Source organism: Podarcis vaucheri (assembly GCF_965113315.1).
Source record: "Podarcis vaucheri genome assembly, chromosome: 8".
Lineage (NCBI taxonomy): Eukaryota > Metazoa > Chordata > Lepidosauria > Squamata > Lacertidae > Podarcis > Podarcis vaucheri.
Window position 1 is genome coordinate 77,155,439 of NC_138766.1, and position 23,532 is coordinate 77,178,970.

Here is a 23,532-nt window from a genome sequence, read left to right on the forward strand (position 1 = left end):
ACTCATACCTTATGCTTTCTGCTCCATTCTAGCTCTGTCCAGAGAAGCTCTTTCTGTCAGCTTTTACAGCTAAAACGACCTTCCATGGTTAGAAGCACTATACCTCTGAATACCTTACAGTGGTGCCTTGGGTTACAAACACCTCAGGTTACAAACACTTTGGGTTACAGACTCCGCTAACCCGGAAGTAGTACCTCGGGTTAAGAACTTTGCCCCAGGATGAGAACAGAAATTGCATGGCAACGGGAGGCCCCCTTAGCTAAAGTGGTACCTCAGGTTAAGAACGGTTTCAGGTTAAGAACGGACTCCAGAACGAATTAAGTTCGTAACCAGAGGTACCACTGTATTCTGGTTACAAACAAAAAGCAAAATACTGCTGCCAACATAGCCTGCATATCATCTTCCTCGCTGGCTGGTTGAAATGGAGATTACTGAACTAAATAAAAATAACTTACCCCAAGTCTAGACAAAAATGAGTGAAAGACTGAGGTGATATATAGCACTCATTCTCCTTCAATTAGCTTCTCCCCTAATTATTTTCCAATACCAGATCCATTCCCATTTTACTTCTCCTTCCAAAAATCCACCCCATTCTCCAGAATACCCTCAGTTTTTCTACAGTTTCCTCCCATGCTGCTCTTCTAACTTTAAGCTTAAAGAAACAGAAGAACAAAGGTGATGTAATTTCACAAAATGGCAGCTGGCCAATTGGAACCTAGCCACCTGCCATTACCACCAATAAGCCAGCCGCCTCCTCCACCATCCATGCCCATAAAGCACAGGTGGCTTCACAGTGATCAAGTTTTATTTCTAGGAGCGGGTGTGCAGCAAATCTTGAGAATCCATTTCTCCACCTGTACACTGGCACCCACAGTGAGGTCAAAAAGTTATAATCTCCATCCTAAGGGCAAAAACATACTGTGAACGTAAATCATGCACTTTGATTCTCTCAGTTCTGGGGTGTTTAAAGCAAAAGCAAGCTTTGTTTTAACAGTAATACTCTTAAAATATGCATTAAGTTCAGAAGCTATGTATAAATCTTTTCAACACCAGTCTAATATTCTCAAGCTTTATTTGCATGGTGGCATGGCTGAGCTCCATCATTTTGGAAAGCACTGCTTGTTAGTTAACCACCAACGTGGAATGAGTGGAGTGAAGGGGCTCGCAACAATCGTTTTGCGAAGTCTTCAAAGAACAGTTGTCCCAACCCCCTTTTGTTGCAATTTCTCTTTGAACGACTGGTGCTCCGGGGCAGATTAGCAGATCTTTGAGTGGTAAATCCTGCATTGAGTTATTTGTAACATTTAAATTTACTTGAAGTTACTTGAAGATAAGTTAATGACAGGCAACACAGGGAAGTTTGTATTTTAACTCAAGATCTTGCACTAGACTAAGAACGAATCAAAATAGGTCTACACTATACTTGTGCAACAGAGTATTATTCACTTCCATTGTTTGATACAACCTATTTACTACTCAGGTCAACCCTCTGTCCCACATACTTAGAACAGTACTAAGCTTCCCAGAATTCAATTATTCTACCAATATTATGATGCCTTTATAAAAATGTACAGTGAGAGCACACTAAAAATTCTGTATTTAGTTGCCATAGAGCCAGAAAGGGGCTATCAAAATAATCATAGTTTGGAGCACCTCTCTTAGGAGTGGGGAAGCTGCTTAGTTTGGCAGCAGGAAGGCAAGTAAAAGGAAGGAGGAATATAGGAAGTAGAAACAGAGACGTTTTTCTTCCTGCCTCGTATCACTAGAATCTGGAGGCAGTTAACAAAGCGGAACGGTGTTAGATTCAGGACGAACAGAAGTACTTCTTGACGTTGTGCACAGTGAAGATTATAGAATAACCTGGCACAAGCTAAGGTGATGTTCAGCAATTTTCATAGCTTGGAGAAGGAGATTAGAATATTCCATTGAAGATATAGTCATCAATGGCTACATGTAAGCTATATCTGAGTACTAGCAATTGAGAAACAACAGGAGAGGACAACTATCCATTTGTCCTGTTTATAGACTTCTCACAGGTATTTGGGAATTCCTTGTCCCAAAGTGAAGTACATACAGTCCCAGAGAACGAAAGTATACTTTAAAGGGGGGGGGACTCTTAGCCTGGACAATCAATGATAGCTTGTGATATTTTGGCAAGAGAAGTGAACAGGCTTAAAATTGTGCTGTATGTTATTGTCCACTCCTGACCTTATGTGAATTACATGTGAGAAACAAGGCACACCCTGCAGGCTGCTTATTCTCCAAATAAAACATGGACTGACCTCTCCTTATGAAATCCTGCTACCATTTGCAAAACCCCACGAGCATTCAGAGCACCTTTCTCAAAAAGACTTCAGGCCAAAACTTATTGCAAATGTCAAACTTCTAAGCTGGGTGTCGAATATAACATTTTGAAAATCTGAAATCAAATTTAGGAAGAGTGAGGCACTCACCTCAGGCCACCAGCTGCAGCAGCCACTGGCTATTCATCATATACCTCCAGCTCTTCCTTCAGTTGCCCCATGGTCTCTATACCAGGCCCAATCTCCAAAATCTGACCTGCTGCCTCAGGTTGTTGGAAGATACTATTTTGTCATCAGTGTTGAAATAACATTCAACTGTCAGTCCAGCTGGCTTTTGTATGTGGAATTGGGAAGAAGACTCTCTTGTACTTTACCTCAGGCAGCAAAATGGCTTAAGCCCGTCCTGCCTGTGATGTAACACCACATGATGTGTTCCTTATGTCAGACTATTTGTCATTGAAACCATATATTGTTGGCAACAATTTTCAGGCAGATGTCTTTCTTATCAGCTGAACCTTCTAACTGCTAGGGATCTGAACCTGGGACCTTTTGCATTCGAAGTATGTCATCTACCACTGTGGCTATGGTCACTCCCCAAACTGTAGCGACCTACACGTTAAATGGATGAAGTGGAGGACACAATATATGTCGTCTGCCGTAGCTCCATATATGAGGTTTTCCAAACTTCCTTCAGTTGTTAAGAGAAAGACTCTAGAAACTTGAATCTGTGGGTGGAATGCAACATCACACTAAGGTGATTGTCCTGTCAGCACAAGCATTTCTGCTTTCCAGAAAAACCGATCTCCACATTCCTCTCCCATGTTCTGGAGGTTCTCTCAACCTTCCCAAAAAGATTTGGAGAGGGTGCAATGGGAGGGGAGTACCACTGTTGTTAGTAGGACTCAATGCTTTCGCTTTCACTAGCACAACTTAGTTGAATCTGTACTGGATAATTTGTGCCAACCTAGGGCAGGGACCAGTAGTGATGTATGGAAGTCCAGTAGTGATGTATGGAAGTGAGAGCTGGACCATAAAGAAGGCTGATCGCCGAAGAATTGATGTTTTTGAATAATTGTGCTGGAGGAAACTTGAGAGTCCCATGGACTGGAAGAAGATCAAACCTCTCCATTCTTAAGGAAATCAGCCCTGAGTGCTCACTGGAAGGACTGATCGTGAAGCTGAGGCTCCAATACTTTGGCCACCTCATGAGAAGAGAAGACTCCCTGGAAAAGACCCTGATGTTGGGAAAGATGGAGGGCACAAGGAGAAGGGGACGACAGAGGACAAGATGGTTGGACAGTGTTCTCGAAGCTACAAACATGAGTTTGACCAAACTGCGGGAGGCGGTGGAGGACAGGGGTGCCTGGCGTGCTCTGGTCCATGGGGTCACGAAGAGTCGGACATGACTAAACGACTAAACAACAACAGGGCAGCGAATTTATGTGCTCCCCCATCCCCTCCCCAAAACACACTCTTAATGTTCAGTTCTCCCATACTGAAGTGGTGGTGGGGCATTCCTTCTACATCCCAGATCAAAACGACTTAGGCTGCCGTCCTAAATGCACTTACCTGGGAACAAAGACTTGCTTCTGAGTAGCCTTTCTTAGAGTTGCGCTGTGAGTCACACCAAGACAGTCACGTAGCTGTTTGGGTCCTTCTTTTGAAGCTCTTCATACTCCTTTAACTGCTGTCCACACCCAACACTTATCCAACACCAATTAGCCTTAAGACCTCACTGATAGTTTCTGTTTCATAACTGCATGGATGCTGAGCATCCGTGAGAAATTCACCAAACATACCTCAGAGGTTCTTGGGGCAAGGCCATTCTAAATGAAATTCTCGTTTTAAAAGTATAGCTGAATTCACTGCAAGTGGGGAAAAGTCTATTTCCAGTAAGTTTATTACCATGTACATCACATTAAGGGAAGCCTGGGGCAGACATAATATATCCTATATTTACGTGGTTCCAAAGGGCTTTTTGAAATATTTATATATAATGTTTTATGTTGACTCCAGATGCTCCCTTTGTTGTGTTAGATAGGAATATCTGATGTTCATTAGCAGTTACCTCGGAAAGATTCCTTGTTGCGTGCAAGAGGAAAATAGTTTGACGACTTGTAACAACAGATTTCCCAAACAAAGAAAATGTGCCCTTTGATTGATTTGGGGGTGCTATTAGTTTAAACCACATCGTGCATTATGTATCATTTGTGCTTTTTTTTTTTAACAACTACAAGTTAAAAGAAGGAGGCTAACGTTCGGTCTGATGTAGTGTTGCAGGGATGGCTATCCTGGGCCCCACAACATCATCTTTCCCAACTGTTGTTCAATGTGACTGGCGCTGATGAGAGTTGGAGTACAAAACCACCTAGAGGACCACTCTACGCTCTAGAATACTGGAGTCAAATTCTCCTTACCTTCAGGTGGTCACAGGGTCACGCTCTTTTACTTTTTTCACATTTATCTTTTTTAAAAAAAATATTTTTTATTGGGTTTTCACATTTTATATAGACAAAAACAAAACACAAAACACCAAAACAGACATAAAAGACACCAAACATGTATATTTTCCTAAAATCTTATTTTCTAACCCTAGTCCTTGACTTCCCCCCACCCCCACCCTTGCATCCCTATTCCCAAATTTGTGTCAGCAAGTTGGCATTTCCTTTTCCATCTTAATATTAATCCTTTTATAAAGAAAAACAAAAATAAGTTTTCCCTAAGTTGGACCCCAATTCTCTTCCCTCGATTTCTGATCTTTTCTTGAATAATTTTCTTATTAACTAAACCCCCTGGTCTTGAGTGTTGTTTGAATTTAAATGCTTCCCTCCCTCCCATCCCCGATTTGCGTCCTTTCCCAAGACATGTCCAAAATAACAATTTTTTAGCCTGGGTTCCGCACGTCCGAGGCTCTCAAATCTCTTTCAATCCCTCTCCGCCGGTTTTGTTGGTAGTCCTTTTTGTCGGTCATCGAGTCTCGAAAGAGTTCCTTCACAATCAATCCAGTCAGTCCATAGTCTCTTCCCATATTTAAAAACAACTGCTGAAGAATTTCCACAAGGCCTAAGTCTTGATGATAACCAAAATCAAAGTCTATGTGGAGGCCCCAATTGTACTTCTTTATTTCAAGTTCCTGAATTCCATAAACTCCCAGGGCCTCCACTTTCGTCTTCTGTATCTTTCGTAGGCTTAAAATGGATTTAATCCAATAGTCACCTTGCTTGTGCTCTCCAGATGTCGGCTTCTGGTTAGTATTTTCCCACTTAACTTGTTCTCTTTCTTGTTGCTTTTTTCACATTTATCTCTCACCTATACTCCAATGAGCCCAAGGCAGTACATACGGTTCTTTCTCTAGCTTTTGCCTTCTTTACAACAAGCTTGTGAGGAGGTTAGGCTGGCAAATGGTGATTGACCAAGTCACCCAAGTGAGTTTTCATGGTTGAGTGGCTTGGGTAAAAAAAAAAGCAATGAATATACTGAACTGTAATTTCACAATTTATGGGGATCGAATGAGGATATTGCCATATCACAGATAATATGTCGGTTATCCCTGGTCTCACTGCCAGAAACTCCACCAAAACTACAGGGAGACCAGACAGAGGGCCTGTAAAAGCCCTGAGTCAATCACCTGAGTCAGCATTCAATTCCAAGAGCCAAGTGAAATGTTTGGCAAAATTAACTAGAGCATCTCACAATATAAGCTGGAAATCATGGGGGAGTAGATCAATTGAAATTAAAGGACATAACTTGGCTATGTTAATTAATTTCAATCGGTCCACACTATGTGAAGCTTAGTTGAATGCTACCCACATCATTTTCAAAGCCTATTCAAGTCCAAACAGATGGTTGCAGCTGCAGTTATCATCCTTCTTCTTGGGATTTCTGGAGATAAGACTTGAGAGGTCTAGGTTCATGATCCTGCTCAATCATCAGGTCTCCCAGTTTTACATATCCACCTCATGGGGAATGATGTGAAAAAAGATCAAAGCAGCAATGCTGAGATACAGTGTGGCAGCTTAATGCCATTGATTTCCACAGAATTCGAACCTATATAAAAACTGAACAGCATTGTGCAATTGTAATTAATAACAATCCTCAAAGGCATCAGACTCCAAACTCATTTTTGTGGGAGTTTACAAAGGCGGAATAAAATTGCCACATCCACTTGTCTTCAGCTGAGGGCATGTCAAACACATTTCAAGAAACCATCACTATTTTTTTAAAAACGGGTGTTCTACACTCATTCAATGCTTCTTTTTCATCTTGTCATTGGCTGTGGAATTTGCAGTCAACTTAGTGACAGTAATCTCTCCCACCCCTTTCTGTTATTTCTAAGAAGGCACAGAATGCATGAGCCTGAAAAATGAAACAATATTCAAGACCCTGAAGTGTTCACACATACAATCTGTTAATAAGGCCTAGTGAAGGCTGTGTATGTGTGTGGAGGGGTTGGGGGGAGAGATATCAAGAAAAGATCATCTCTATTTTGGAAATGAATGGATGCAGGAAATTCTGCCATCCTGAGGGACAAAGAGAGTAACATGCAGTTGACAAACGTTAAAACACTGAGAGGTGACACTGTCATTTCGCTAGACCAGCATTATAAGCATGTTGTTTTTCCAGTTCCAACCTTATTTCCATAGGCTATTCACACCATCCTGACCTAACATGACTAGTTGTAAATCCATTTGTTTGTGTCAAAAGTGTCATCACAGCTCAGTAAGCCACAGATGTCGCAGTGTTAAAAGACTGGATTAAAATAAAAAATAATGAAGAAATCAGTGTTTATTGAACATTTGGTTTGAGTCATTATGAATAACATGCTTTTTCAGACTACAGACATATCCCTCTCACACTGCTCAATTCTCTTTCTCTACCTCCCACCTTTCCTTCTAATTCCTGATTAGGATTTCAGCAGTAGGAATTTCAGGCTTCAGGCTCCTCTGTGTGCCCACAACATCCATACACTGGGAGCCGGGGTGGGGTCCCACTTCCACAACTTAGTATTCTACAACAGTCATACATGTTGTGTTAACATCCAGGGCTTGAAGACAGACACCCTACTGTGTCTATGGTCCCTAAAAGCTGTATCTAGAGCTGTATTCCTCAGTCCTTTCCTGTTACAGAAGGACTAGTTGCAGGGGCCTGACTCTTACCCTTGTGCTTCTGAGGAAGTGGGTTGGCTCAACTGGGTTTTGCTCATGAAACCTTAAACACGATATAAGAAAAGTCTTGCTAGCAGATCAGGCCATTAACCCACCAAAGTCCAGCATCCTAATTCCACAGTTACCAAACAGATGCCGTTCACTGGAAGTTTTTGTTCAGAGGTTAGATGGCCATCTGTCATGGATGTTTTAGTTGAGATTCCTGCACTGTAGGGGGTGGGATTAGATGACCCTTGGGGTTCCTTCTAACTCTACAATTCTATGGTGCTATGAATATTTAGAAGATAGATCGTATACCTATGAAGCCCACTTTGTTGTCTCCTTGGGAATGTTGCCAGTTGGGTTCTTAGATGTATCATTTCTCCCAAAATTTCATGGGGATACTGTTTAGTACAGTGATGGCCAAGCCTGGCCCTCCAGCTGTTTTGGGACTACAACTCCCATCCTCCCTAGCTAACAGGACCAGTGGTCAGGAAGGATGGGAATTGTAGTCCCAAAACATCTGGAGGGCCAAGTTTGGCCATCACTGGTTTAGAATATTAGTGAGGTTATTTGAAAAGGAGCAGAAACGTTCAGCTCCCAGTTAACCAGCTGCCCCAGGTAATCAAGGAAGCAGGTTGTTCGTACTCTGTGCTCCCGTCTGCCCCACCACTTGCTTGTTCATGGCCTCCATGCCAACAGAGCTGTACCAGAAGGTCCAGGAAAGCCCTTTAAAAGGCATGGCTGCCCATAAAAATGGCTGTGATTTCCAACACACGAGCTCCTAACAGTGGGCACTGTAGCCAATGCATTGTCATGCTGCTACTACTGTTAGACTGGTCACCAGGGATGATTACTATTATTGGTTTTATATGCTGTGTTATAGTGTGACCTAAACATACAGACTCAGAATTAATGCACACTGAGTTCAAAGGACTTCTTTGTGCTTTAATAACTGAGTTTAGTTAGTTATACAGTTCCTGATATTTCTGTAACTTTATATATAAAGTACCCGGAAGCTGTGCCAAACACGAACGATTCAGCACGCATTTTTTAACACACATTAACAGAAACTCTGTATCTGCAGCATTCACAAAGATGCTCTGCCTAATCACTCAACAAATCCAAGTACAGTGGTACCTCAGGTTACATACGCTTCAGGTTACATACGCTTCAGGTTACATACGCTTCAGGTTACAGACTCCACTAACCCAGAAATAGTGCTTCAGGTGAAGAACTTTGCTTCAGGATGAGAACAGAAATCGGGCTCCAGCGGCGCGGCAGCAGCAAGAGGCCCCATTAGCTAAAGTGGTGCTTCTGGTTAAGAACAGTTTCAGGTTAAGTACGGACCTCCGGATCGAATTAAGTACTTAACCCGAGGTACCACTGTATGGGTATTGGGTTTTCTTGTCCCACGAATTCAATGATGGGCCTCGTATAAGAAACAAGTGACAACACAAAGGCTGCTGAAACACACACACACACACACACACACACACACCTCAGAAAAGGCCACTGAGTGATGTAGCAATTCTGGAGCCTACAAAACAGCCTGTTGCTTTGAAGGAAAAGAAAACCCCTGAATGGACATGATTGCCAGAACTAGTACAAATGGGACTGGGTTGTATCCTTATTTTCCCTTGCAACCTGGCCAAGAAATCTAATTTTCAGTTTGTACGCTATCAAGAATGGATAGGCAGATGGGCTCCGTTGAAACATTTCTTGCCATCTGCTGATAAACTGAAAGTGGAATGCTGCTTTTTTTTATTTAAAAAAAATGACAGAAAACACTTTTTTTTCAGTCTGAAATATGGTAAAATGCCTTTTGGCAGTTCTCGTTATTGATTGCATTAAAGGCTATATTGATCACACTTTGTTTTCAATCTAATAAATTATAGCCCTTCAGGTTGCAAAAATGTGCACGGCTATTCATGAACAGCTATTAGCACTCGCAGCTCTAATGCTAGCTGAAGCACATCACATTCTTCATGAAACATTTAAGTTTGGATCTCGTCGCTTGCAAAGAGCAATTGCAAGCATTCACTCTAATCTTTGCTTAACAGCGTGTCAGGGAAGAAACATTTTAAAAACCTGTCCAAACGGCAAAACAGAGCAAGGGTAACATTTATTTCATTTAGCAACAACAACGTTTTTGTAGATAAGGATACATTTAAAGGCACAATTGGGAACGTGTGTGCGCGCTTTAATACTTTGCAAGAAAAGAAGAAGGGCAGATTATTATACAGTGGTACCTCGGGTTAAGAACTTAAATTAGTTCTGGAGGTCCGTTCTTAACCTGAAACTGTTCTTAACCTGAAGCACCACTTTAGCTAATGGGGCTTCCTGCTGCTGCCGCTGCGCCGCCACTGCATGATTTCTGTTCTCATCCTGAAGCAAAGTTCTTAACCCGAGGTAATATTTCTGGGTTAGCGGAGTCTGTAACCTGAAGCAGCTGTAACCCAAGGTACCACTGTACCGAGCATTTAATTCAGCTTATTGAATAGTAGAATTGTAGAGTTGGAAAGGACCCCAAGGTTCATCCAAGCCCCTGCAATGCATTCTGGTTAACAGATTCCCGACTTTCATTTAAACAAACAGAAGAAAAGAAAGTCAGTTTATCCATAAACCTGTTTTTACAATTATCATTGCTTGAAGGGAGTGGATGATGCATCCTACCTGTTGGTTTAATTTGTTTATCCTCTTTAATAAAGCTTCATTAAAAGTGTAATTTTTTTTTTTTTAAAAAACAATATTAGATTCCTTATTCATGAGAATCTATGTTTGGGCAATCAAATATGATATCTTGGATGCCAGAGGAAAGCTGAAACATATTTTTTGTGGTCAAGAGTCCGGATTCAATGTCCTTCAATGCTCTTTCCCATTTGTTCAAATGTTAAGCACTTTAAAGTACAATGTATTCCAATAAAGGAGATTCTAAGTAATGTGGAGTTGCTATCTCTAGCTTATGCCTTTTATTTATATTTCATTCTATCACATGGATAGAATTGTTCATCATATACATAATGTCCACAATTATACCAGCTGAAAACTTACCTGGGCAGAAACAGCCTGGCCTCCGTTATCCTGGGCTCTGGTAACCTCCATTTACATTACCTTAATGTGCTATAAGTGTGAATGTACTTGAAGACTATTTGGAAACTGAAGTTAGTAATCTAACAGATATATTCTGCAACACTTGGAACTGGATGCTATCTTCACATTGCACTTGTGTTATTGCCAACTGCACTGGCTCGCAATCCATTTTCGGGCCCAATTAAAAGTGCTGTTTTTGACTTGGAAAGCCTTTAGGATCAGGGAACTTTTAGGACCACCTGTCTCCATATGTACCTACTTCTACATTCCTGTGGAATATGTCCTGCAGGCGTCACTGCCATCTGGGGTTTGGCGGGTGGCAGTGCCTCAGTTGTGGAACATTCTCCCCAAAGAGTGAAACTATTCCTGTCCCTCTTTGCCTGAAGAGGAATCCAAAGTCTGAAACAGGCTTCCTCAACCTCAGCCCTCCAGGTGTTTTGAGACTACAATTCCCATCACCCCTGACCACTGGTCCTGCTAGCTAGGGATCATGGGAGTTGTAGGCCAAAAACATTTGGAGGGCCAAGGTTGAGGAAGCCTGGTCTGAAAAAAACACAGTCCATGGTAGCTCACCATGCAGGTCCCAGCCTCAAGCTTTGGGGTTTAAACTTCGCAGTCCAATGCACGCACATTTTTGTGACCCCCCTCCCCAATTCTACACCATCAGAGGCAGCTTTTGGGAGGCAAAGCCAAACTGATTAAGGGGTGGTGAAGTTTTCAGTCCTTGAAGGCATCAAAGGATTTCAAAATAAGCCCAAATTTAAAACTTCTGCAAAGCCTAATATAGTTTTCCATTATGGAAAAATCAGTAGGCTCAACACATGCTCTTTTGCTTTTAAAACCATTAAGATCGAGTCTATAAAACATTTGACTAATATCTCTGATCAGTGCCTGATGAAAAAAAGGGAGGAATGGAGTTTAGAATTTTAATTAAGAATACTCCCCTCCTTCCATTTTGGTTCTTTGCAGCTAATAAACAAATGTGCACACATGCACACACACACCCCAAGCAAGTGCCAAGTCACTTAGAAGAATCAGAAGCCTGCAACATTTTAGCTGACATTAAGCTCCAGATGTAAAGTGTAATGTGTACAATGTTGTGTGTGTGTGCTTGTTAAGTAAAAACCTTTTTAATGAAGGGTTGGAGGGATCTATGCTAATTTGTATGCCAGTGGACCATGTGACATGAAAGACTTCACGGCTCAATCTACATCCCTATGAAATTGAAATTCTTAGTTTCAGACGTTTTAGTGCAATTGAATTCCAAATAGATTAAATTGGCTTAAATCTAAGTACTTGAACTGAGTACATTAGAAGCGCTGCGTCAAATAACACATTACAGCGAGATGAGTTGTCGGACGTTCACTATCTCGCCATGAGTCAGCGGCTACCAGGATATACCCAAATACTGGCATGGGGGAATTCTGAGGTAACTGTTTCCAATTTTGTCCTCACAATAACACTGAAAGGTAGGTTAGGCTGTGAGACAATGACTGGCCCAAGATCGCCCAGTGAGCTTCATGGCTGAGTAGCGATTTGAACCTGGTATGCCAATAAATAAGCTTGACACTCTAACCACTGTTCCATGCTGGCTCTCTAGACCATGAGTAGGCAAACTAAGGCCTGGGGGCCAGATCCGGCCCAATCGCCTTCTAAATCCGGCCTGTGGACGGTCCAGGAATCAGTGTATTTTTACATGAGTAGAATGTGTGCTTTTGTTAAACATGCATCACTGGGTTATTTGTGGGGCATAGAAATCCATTCATTTTTTTCCCCTTCAAAATATAGTTCGGCCCCCCACAAGGTCTGAGGGACAGTGGACCGGCCCCCTGCTGAAAAAGTTTGCTTGTTCAAGGGTTTCCCAAACTTTGGTCTCCAGCTGTTTTTGGACTACTATTCCCATCATCCCTGACCACTGGTCTTGCTAGCTCAGGATTATGGGAATTGTAGTCTCAAAACACGGGACACGGGTGGCGCTGTGGGTTAAACCACAGAGCCTAGGACTTGCCGATCAGAAGGTCGGCGGTTCAAATCCCCACGACGGGGTGAGCTTCCGTTGCTCGGTCCCTGCTCCTGCCAACCTAGCAGTTCGAAAGCACGTCAAAGTGCAAGTAGATAAATAGGTACCACTCTGGCGGGAAGGTAAACGGCGTTTCCGTGCGCTGCTCTGTTTTGCCAGAAGCTGCTGGCCTGCTGGCCACATGACCCGGAAGCTGGCCACATGACCCGGAAGCTGCACGCCGGCTCCCTCAGCCAATAAAGCAAGATGAGCGCCACAACCCCAGAGTCGGTCACGACTGGACCTAATGGTCAGGGGTCCCTTTACCTTTACTAGTCCCAAAACAGCTGGAGATCCAAGTTTGGGAAACCCTTCTCTAGATGGATACACCACACGGTAAACACACATAAACAGCATACAGGAAATACAACTTTCTCCTCTCTCTCCCCCACCCGCCCCCCAAGATCTATTTCAAGAGCCTTACACCGCAAACATGAAAGGCAGCTGGTAATGTGCATGCATCAGAAGAACCTATAAATATTTTGAGATATTCTTCAAATGTCTTATGCGGCCTATAATAGTTGTATATTAAGACTGTCTTTGATTTCATTGTTTTTCCCCTTGTACTATCTGCCTTAAAGCCTTTTAGTCATGTACAGACGGGAGAGGTGATAGCTTTGAAGTGCCCAAGCTGCAGCAAATATGCCTTTTTATTGTTGTTATTATTATGATGAAGTCTGAAGGGGTTTCTCGTGTGGTTTGCTGCAACTTTAGAGCAAGCTCAAAGATTCAACGTAACTTCAAGGCTGCTTCGTAAAAAAAATGCGGAGGTCGTTCAACTGAACAAAGACTAGATTTCTGTAAAACAAACAAACAAACAAGTACAGTGGAACCTCAGTTTTCGAACGTAATTGTTTCCGGAAGACCGTTTGACTTCCGAAATGTTTGAAAACTGAGGATCAATGGGTGGTCGGCAAAATCCATTGAAAAAATGGAGAAACACGCCTCAGAAGCCATTCGACTTCTGAGGCGTGTTCAAAAATGGAAGCAATTACTTCTGGGTTTTCGCTGTTTGGGTTCCAAATCGTTCAGCTTCCAAGACGCTTGAAAACCGAGGTTCCACTGTAAATGTCCAGTGGCACCTTAAATACTGAGGTGTTTATTACTGCATAAGCTTCCATGAGCCAAAGACCACTTTGTCAGATTCGATTTTCTTATAATAATTTATAGGGTGAGAAGTTGGGGAAGCACCACATGGTCCATTGAATCCTCACAAGTCTCTTAAACAAATGATAAACTCCACACACATGCACACACAAACACACATGCATATAAAGATGTAATGTTATTTTCGATTTCCTTTTCTGTGTGATAGTTTCCTCACTCCATGCAAATATAGCGCAAATGAGTCATGATAGGGTTTGTTGGGTGTTTGGATTTTTTTTGCTCCAAAACAGCTGTGATCAGATGCTATTTGCAGGAACAGCAACAGCAGAGATTTGCACCCCACCTAACTAAAATTAGTTTGAAGTAACCAAACTTCTCATCTGAACATAAGACTGCTCCATTTTTATTTTAATAAAAGTGGCATTTTCTCACACAAGAGAAATTTGTGGGCTCTTGAAAACAACACATTAATCAAAATCTATTTCCACAAAGTTTGTGTCTTCTAAACTAAAAGTTCCCTCTCACCAGAAAGCATGTTTTAAGATTTTATATGAAGAAATATCAATATAATGCAATCAAACATGACATATTCAGGGTGGTATTTTGGGCACAGCGGAATGTGGGCAAAGTGGCTGGAATGTATAGGCTAAACCACCATTCCCCAACCTGGTGCCCTCCGTATGTTTTGAACTAAAAATCCCATCAGTTCCAGCAAGCATGGTCAAATGTGAGGGATGGTGGGAATTTTAGTTTGAAATGTCTGGAAGGTGCCAGGTTAGGGAAGGCTAGATTAAATAAAAGTTAATGAGTTGATTGTTTCTCTTCTCCTGGCAACATGCAAGAAAAGGTGAGTGAAGGTAAAACATAACTAACACATTGCTTTTGAAGTGTAAAGTGCATAAAGTACAGAAATGGAATACACAAGGGTAATGATTTTCTAAACCAGTATTGGTTTCTTACATTTATTTCAATAGAAGCAGGTTCAGGAAAGGTAACAAAATGTTGTGATATTGAAGCATAATGCGTATGAGGCACAGTTACAAACCTGATACACTGCCCACATCAAACTGCTAGGTTGGCAGGAGCAGGGACTGAGCAACGGGAGCTCACCCCGTCATGGGGATTTGAACCGCCAACCTTCTGATCGGCAAGTCCTAGGCTCTGTGGTTTAACCCACAGTGCCACCCGCGTCCCTATTTCTTACCAAATAGGGCATGGTTAAAGACTTTTCTGACTGGCTCTGCAACAACTCAATTTATCTAGCTAATTTTGAATAAGCATTCAAACTGATGTTCTCAGCAGAATCTTATTTGTTCCCAACCCCTCAGCAACTTTGGTATACAGTACCGCTCACATTCTTTGTTCTGCAAACTGATTCACTTTTTCCTTAAGGTTTTTGATGTAACATCCAGGCACTATATTATTATATCACCACACCCGAATAATGATTTTACCACCCAATACATTTCTAGGCATTTCTTCCTGAAACATACCTAGCTGTGGCTGAGTAAATAACCAGAGGGCGAGGTTACCTCCCTACCTGATAATGCACAATGCAGATACATCCACTTAAGATGGGCTGGCTTAACATTCTAAACGTTGCTTTCTGCTGAACTTTGATTACTCCGTCACAAAGAGTATCTCCACTTGCACGCAAATTGCACCCAGTAGTTCTGAAGTTCTGCCTAAACTAGTTTAAAACAGAACAGGATTTTCAAGTTTTGGCAATTCAACAGCACAGTTGCCCCCTTTTCTTTTTAAATTGGGGAGGGGGGTCATCCATCTAGCATTTGACACCAAATGTTTCCAATCAGTTTCTTTAACACTTTCCTGGTTCGGCGATTATTTTAGGGTGGTTGTCCCCCGCCCCCCAGGATGCAGTTTATACTTAGAAGTTAAGTTCTCCACATCCCCAAACACTGAATTGTGGAAACAGGTGCTTCTAACAAAGCCGAAGGAGTTCGGCAGTGCTTTGACCCAACATAGCTATGTGCATTAGTAAGACACAGCACCCGCTGAGTTTCCTTCAGTTAATTAGAGAACCCGTATGGCAAGGAATAGCCTTGACTATAAATACTTCCTGAAAGATCCCTAACAGAGTCAAAGGAAATGAGGGGAAAATGAAATGCAGCTAAAGGGAAACTATTTCAGATGTTCCTCCTTTCAACAAGCTATGATTTTGAGGATACTAAGGCCTGGGTTACATTGTGCGAGATCTTTCAGAGAAACCAAAAGCTAGCGCAGAAATAATATGCACAAAATTAGGGCATTCGTTAAAATACTCCTTAATTCTATTGGTTTCCAATGGAAAGTCAGAAATAACTTTTGAAGTGTTCATTGGGAGTACTCCTAGCTAAGTTTGCATAGGATTGAAGTCTCTTTCCTACTGATTTCAAAGTGTGAACTGCTTTCTTAAAATTTCCCAACTTACAATCAATGGGACATTAAAGGAGATGCATTTTCTGTTTGCTGTAGCCATATTCCTTTATACAAGCCAGAGGCAGGGAACCTTTTTTTAGTCTAAAGGAGACATATACCCTTTCTGGGCAACAGAAAGGTATGAGGGAGGGACCCAAGTCAAAAGTGGACATAGAAATGAATATAAATTTTAACTTTGTACATTAGCCTAGTTTCTACACATATTTCTATCCTCAATCCAGGGAAGCAAGAGTTCAAGGACACATTCCATCCTGGGAAAAACATTCAGGGAAGCAAGACATGTGAAGCAAGACTGGAGAAAGGTATTGCACAGGGTAAGAAGATAGCGAATAATAAATAATCCTTAAAACTGCAACTTTGTCCCCCCCCCCAAAAAAAAATATCAGATTGAATACGTTAAGTTAGAACTCTATAGTTCTTGTTCCTTTTTCTTGTGCCAGTGATTTCCTACAGGTCATTATTTCATGCCACATTCAAAAATACAGTGGTACCTCGGGTTACATACGCTTCAGGTTATATACGCTTCAGGTTACAGACTCTGCTAATCCAGAGATAGTGCTTCAGGTTAAGAACTTTGCTTCAGGATAAGAACAGAAATCATGCTCCGGTGGCATGGCAGCAGCAGGAGGCCCCATTAGCTAAAGTGGTGCTTCAGGTTAAGAACAGCTTCAGGTTAAGTACGGACCTCTGGAACGAATTAAGTACTTAACCCGAGGTACCACTGTATATCAGAATAAGTAATGTTTTTGATATGGCTGAGGACATCCTTTTCTTTAAATACTCCCCCCCCCATGATGTATCCTGCTGAATGGCAAAGAGACAAGTTTGCAATTCCATAGTTTCTTCCAGTACTTCTGTGTGAAGCAGAGGCGTCCGCAGGTTTCGCACTGCCTGAAATGACAGTATGGGGCTTGCGTCTGCCCACTGCCTCCCCCTCAGGCAACCTACAGCTACCTATGTCACTACTGTGCAGGAAAACAGCTGCCCCAGAACCCAGAGATTACCAAGGACTTGCAAGGTATGCGTTTGCATAATGTACTGGTTAAATAAAATGTTATGTACTGAGTTGAATAGGATCCAAACTGCAGCAGTCTGATTGGTCCTAGAACAATAGGATTCAGAATGCAGCAGTCGGATTGGTCCTAGAGCAATACAGCAGTATGATTGGTTGGCAGGAACCACCCAATCCTGCTCCAGATAGAAGTGAATCCACAACCTGATTGGCTTACAGTAGAATTCCGGAATTAGCCAATCATGTGCAGCCCATTGTGTAAATAATGTATATAAAGCAGATACTGTGAGGGGACTTTCATTCATTCCTCCTCACCACTATGAGCTGAATAAAGAGCATGAAATCACTTTGCGACTCTGAGTATATTTCATAAAATGAGCTAAGGAGTCCCTGATACAATCATTACCTGATGCAGGCAACCATTTCTCAGCCTCAACCCTTCTTCCCACATATGCAATATAGGAATAATAAAGCCAACCTATCTTACAGTTTCTTTGTATAACTGAGATGATTTATGTGCTACACACTGTTAGCCAAACTCGGAGTAGACCCACTGAAACCAACAAGTCCATTGATTTCAACTGGTCTACTCTGAGTACTCCGTGTGCTGCGCTGGCTCGCCAGATGCAGCTTTGTCACGCTGGCCACGTGACCCGGAAGTGTCTCCGGACAGCGCTGGCCCCCGGCCTATAGATGTGAGATGGGCGCACAAACCCCAGAGTCTGTCAAGACTGGCCCGTTCGGGCAGGGGTACCTTTACCTTTACCTTTACTCTGAGTACAACTCAGTTGGATATGCCCATATACGTTAAAATGCTTTGAGCACTGAGAAAAGGCATTATATAAAATACTAAATATAATTAACCAGGCAACTTGCTTTATTTGAAATCAATTTAGTATGCTTGGCCAGAAAAAAGAGTTCTCAAAGCAGTAAACAAGGTTGCTTCACTCAGTCGCTACTAAAACAGCAGCCAAAGCTTCCTCTACCACTCAAAAGAACATTTTTGCATATCAATAGACTCATCCTGTATCAACAAACCTTTAAAAGATAAATTGCAGCCAGGCTAAAGAAGAAAGGGATAGAAATATCGACATTGTAGTGCGCTGGAAGATATTTTTGTGCTTGGTTTTCTAAAATGTAAAAACATCCTAGGGAAACAGTGAGGAAAATACTAACTAAAATGAAGTAATTCTACCCAATAGTCTATAACAACTTTCTGGTATATGTTCACTTTCTACACAGTTGAAAATCTTGAAAAATCTCTACACTGGCATAATGCCCGGTGCTTTTTTTATGGAGGGACGCAGGGGTACACATGCCCCTAAACATTTTGTGAATCTTTGTACATTTGTCCATTCACTGTATTTATTTTTCCCAATTTGAACTATAAAATGTTGATTTTCCGGGGTCAAAATGAGAGTACCCCTAAACATTTTTAAAGAAAAAAGCACCGATAATGCCTAAGCATAGATTGTTCTCCTTTGACATGGTAAGTTATTATTTTTCAATACCAGCACCTTAGTTAAGGATTGGTCACAAAGCAGGATTTGAAACCATGGTTTCAGTTGAAATAAGAACATATTTGAATGTTAAAGTCAATTAAGGTAACTAATGCCATCCCTGGCCCCCCCCCCCCAGGTGTTATGCCATACCAAAAAAAATGCCTGTAATCCCCCTGCCTCATTTTTGTAGTCTAAGATATGAAACAGAAACATGTTTCTGAACCTTATGGTTGGACACAACTTTGTACAAACCAGCATTTAAAAAATTGGCTGTAGACATTGATCAGCACACACAAAAACACACACACAAGCCTGCTGCATGAAGAATTCATTTACCCAAAGTAATAGCAGAATTCATGCCCCTGTGTATGCTGATGAATAATAACGTGAATAAATTGTGTATACAGTATTTATCTACCTACCTGCATCTAGCTGTGGGGTTTTCCTATGGCTGGAAAGGAAGAAGAATAAGTCCCTGTCTGCTGAATTTCCTAACTAAAGATGAATGCCGTTCCAATGTGTCCATCCCTTCAAAACATTAGCCTCAGCTCTAGCAGTGAAAATGCCACAAGTCAATTACACACTGGTGTATCTGCACATAAAGGTAAAGGGACCCCTGACCATTAGGCCGACTCTGGGGTTGCGGCGCTCATCTCGCTTTATTGGCCGAGGGAGCCGGCGTACAGCTTCCGGGTCATGTGGCCAGCATGACTAAGCCGCTTCTGGCGAACCAGAGCAGCGCACAGAAACGCCGTTTAGCTTCCCGCCGGAGTGGTACCTATTTATCTACTTGCACTTTGATGTGCTTTCGAACTGCTAGGTTGGCAGGAGCAGGGACTGAGCAACGGGAGCTCACACCATTGTGGGGATTCAAACTGCCGAACTTCTGATTGGTAAGTCCTAGGCTCTGTGGTTTAACACAAATGCTCACTTAAATGCTAGACAATCCCATAGCCGAGATATGCACTGCTCTGCAGAGAAGGCAAAAAAATCAAGGATCTGGTTCCTATTTTGACACTGATCTGCTTTTTGACTTTCTTTGGTGCATTTATAGCACCTGCTAAACCGTTCATGTTTTTCTGCTTTGCCCATCTTTAAAAATCTTTGATATCTAAAGGTAAAGCAAAAAGCTATGTCTCTTATCCCCCACACCACCAATTACATGGTTACCAACTTCATTTAGATACTTTAAACAAACAAGCAAACAACATGCAAAAAGATAGATTTGTTTATTTGAAACTCCCCAAAGGTTTGCCCACATCCCAGAATAGCAAACAGCAGGCTTTTCTGGAAGGAAAAAGTTTTGCTCCTTAACATGCAATATTCTCGTTCCTTTCATTCGTACTTGTACTGAATTTATTTGAAATTTAATCTTGTAAAAGTGAAGAGGTTTGCTAGCTGAAGATATTTTATTTAAAGACCTCCTGCTTCTTCCCAAGGCCAGCACAATACTTTTTGCAGCCTGACGCAGAGCTGCCATTGGCAACCTCCTACAAGTCAAGGTATCTATGGCTGGTCAAGTTATTTTGACACCTAAGGCAAAAAAATCCCCTTTCCTCCTTGCTCACTGGCAAAATATAATATTTTATATCACTCCAATCCATATCAAAATATGCAAGAATGCTGCAACCCTCTCCACAATATTGTAATATTAGTGAGTAGCAGGGCTGTCCCAATACCTGAGATGAACCACAGAACGGCACCCCCTCCCCTGCCGGGAAGAAGGGGTTAGAAGGCGTACATCATGAACAAGGGAAGAATACACTGGTATCGCTGCCCCTGTAGATCATGCCCCCTGAGCTTGCCTCACTTTGCCTCATGGGTGGGCCGGCCCTGGTGAGTGGTAAGAATTAATAAAACATACTGTGTAATTGACATAGCTCAGTTTATTCTGAATATTTTGATTTTAGATTGGAAGACTAGCTGCTCTAACAATAGAACTCTTATTTTTGTTTTGTTTTTCTTTCAAGAGAAAATAGGTCAGCTATTCTCAGTTAGCTTCCTCAAATGCTTCTTTTTCTCTGAACAACGCTCTCCCTCGGTATGTTCCCCAAATAAACCAAAATGAAGTATGTTGAGGTTGGACTTTGTGATGTGAGCGTTTCATACACACAGAGCAAGCCCAACAGGTAAGCAAAGATTAGACCCACTCCGTACTTCATTGGAGCAAACCGAACTACCCTTTCAGTGCCAAATCACACTGAATAATGCTTACTGGACTCATTCATTATGCAACCAGTTCTTGGTATCTCCAAGGTGGGATCATTTTGAACCAGATCTGTAATGTCTACTTCCTGGCAATGCTACAGCAAAAAACTGTTGATGGTGGCAATGGGGAAAAGAATACTTGCACCATCGAAAGTTAATCTGTTAAAAAAACTGTGGTACATGTAACCTAAAAAAAAAAAAAAGGACCAGGACTTTAACCTTTCAGCTTATGGGTCATTGCTGAACTCAATAGTGAGCATACCATGAAATACGGACTTCATTAGATCCCAAAATGGGTAATATTAAGCCTGGATATGTGACTGTTTATGAGTTCTTAGAAACATAGGAAGTTGCCTTATTCAGACTTGGGCTATTAATCTATATAGTTCCGTGTTGTCTACATCAACTGGCAATGGCTCTCCAGGGTTTCAGAAGGGGGTCTCCCCAGCTTCACATGGAGATGGAAGGGATTGGACTGAAACCTTATGAAAGCATAAGGTTCCCTGGCACCCCAAGCCACTGCCCTTCTTCCAATATAACACTGGCAGGAAGCTAATATGTTATAAAACACATTAAATTTATAGGAGCCCACAGCTTCTGATATATATATATTTAAGGGTAGGCCTGTAATAGGTATGGGTGTGTTTCTGAGGACTCAACAAAGATGCTTATGCAGTACAGAGTCCAAAAGTTTCACCTCCATAATTCCTAGTTCCCAACACAACCAAACAAGCGCCAAATGTTATATTTAATTACACCATGTGTTGTACTTTTAATAAAATAAAATAAAATCCCAGACCTACTTTTCATTATTATTTGATTCAGGTTTCACATTTTCAGCTATTTGATCCAGTGATGGTTTGCTTAACTGTGTACTGTCAAACCACCTTAAAATTTAGAAGGTGATTAGATGCTTTGCTGCAACAGATGTGCAGCCTTCTGGGGTTCTGTGCTTTTCTTTTCCAAATGTAACATCATCTTGCAAAATCAGCAGGAATGATTATCGCAGTACAACCAAATTTAATGGCAAAGGCAAACAAAGATCACTTACTACTGCAACTAGCATGTATAGCTTTGTACAAATGCTCTTAAAACGATTCCTTTACAATCTACTCATGTAAGTCTGAATTGCTTCAAGTGCCAACATCAGTAATGTGTGCTTGATTGCCGAGAATCAGCTCAGAATAAATGAACCATAAACATGCACAGACAAAAATAAAAATAGAATTTCCTACCCGTAGGAGGGACTGAGATTCATCCTTCACCTTGTTATCACCAGATCCAGGATATGGCTGAGGGAGTGGTCCAGGTTTCTCTCCGCTTCCTTGGGGCACCCCTTGCAGGAAGCCCTTGGTCTCGACAGGCAAGCCATAAACAGGCCGTGCAAGATGGGCAGCTTCTACGTTTGGACTATCCCTTAAGGGCTTTGGCTGCTCTTGGCCCACAGACACTGTGGTCAGAAGGCCCAAGCTTGTTTGGGTAAAGGAAGGGCTCCCCCTCAAAATGTCCACTCCTCTCCAAGGTGCACCACGATGATCGTCACTGGACCCATCAGGCCAACATTTCTCCTTCAGTACTTCCTTCTCATCCAGCTTTTCCCTCTTCACTATACTTTCAGAGACGGGCTCTCCCAGTTTGGGGTCTGCACTGATCAGGCTATAGACCTTTAGGTCAACTTTGGGCTCTTCCTTGAGAGCAGCAGCCACCCCATGGCTATCTTCCCCATTGGCTGTGGTGATGTCCACCTCTTGGCAGTGCACAGTGTTGAAGTGCTCCAGTAGGGTTTGAGTATCAACAGCTGTAAAGCTGCACTGACGACATTTGTAACAATTATGGACTCTCCTGATAAGAGAGAGAAATGAAAGCAAAATTAATATTGTATAACCTATATCCATTTATTTCCTCAAAAACGCCAAAAATGCATAGAAACAAATATTTCCTGTTCCAGTAGCTTTTAACCATTCCAGCACTAGGTTCCACCTTTAAACCCAACATGCTAAATCATATCTACTCTTCATTATTTATCTTCATTATATCTCTCATTATATATATATATATATATATATATATATATATATATATATATATATATTACTAATAATAATAATAATACTAACAACAACAACAATAATACTAAAGTGTGAATTAAATTTCTATTGATAAAGAGGAAAAATTACAACAGGTAATACAAGCTTTGAAAAGAAACAATCTGTATTTAGAACGTACCGTGGAATAAAAAAAAAAAATCGACACTTAATTTTAAACTGCTGCAAATTGAGGAGAACCAAATTACAGGATAGTCTCTGCTACTCACTGTGTTAGTCTTGTGGCATCTTAAAGAATAGCCTACATTTATTTTGGAAAAAAGATTTAACGGACTAAAGTACAAAAGCTTAGACCAGGGGTAGTCAACATCGCCCTCCAAATATTGCTAGTCTACACTTCCTGTCAGCCTCAATATGTATGGCCAATGGTCAGGAATCATGGGAAGTTGGGAACCAAAAACATATGTAGGGTACTATATAAGCTACCCTGGTTTATGACAGAAGTTTTGTTTATAGTATTTAAGGTGCCACAAAACTGTTGTAACCACATGCTAGCATAGCTACCCCTCTAGAGATTATATTATTTCAGTCCATCTCTGCCACTTCCTGAAATCTCAATA

At 41.6% G+C, this 23,532-nt stretch overlaps 1 protein-coding gene across 7 annotated transcripts in view; it reads right to left on the reverse strand.

Annotated features, from left to right (window-relative positions):
* Nucleotides 1–23,532, reverse strand: part of TRPS1 (transcriptional repressor GATA binding 1) — a 235,687-nt gene that overhangs the window by 114,278 nt on the left and 97,877 nt on the right. For all 7 annotated transcript variants that reach the window (XM_082235480.1, XM_082235485.1, XM_082235483.1 and 4 more), the window contains one exon: nt 22,103–22,709. In XM_082235480.1, coding sequence (XP_082091606.1) covers nt 22,103–22,709 — 607 coding nt within the window. The remainder of the gene's footprint in view (nt 1–22,102; nt 22,710–23,532) is intronic.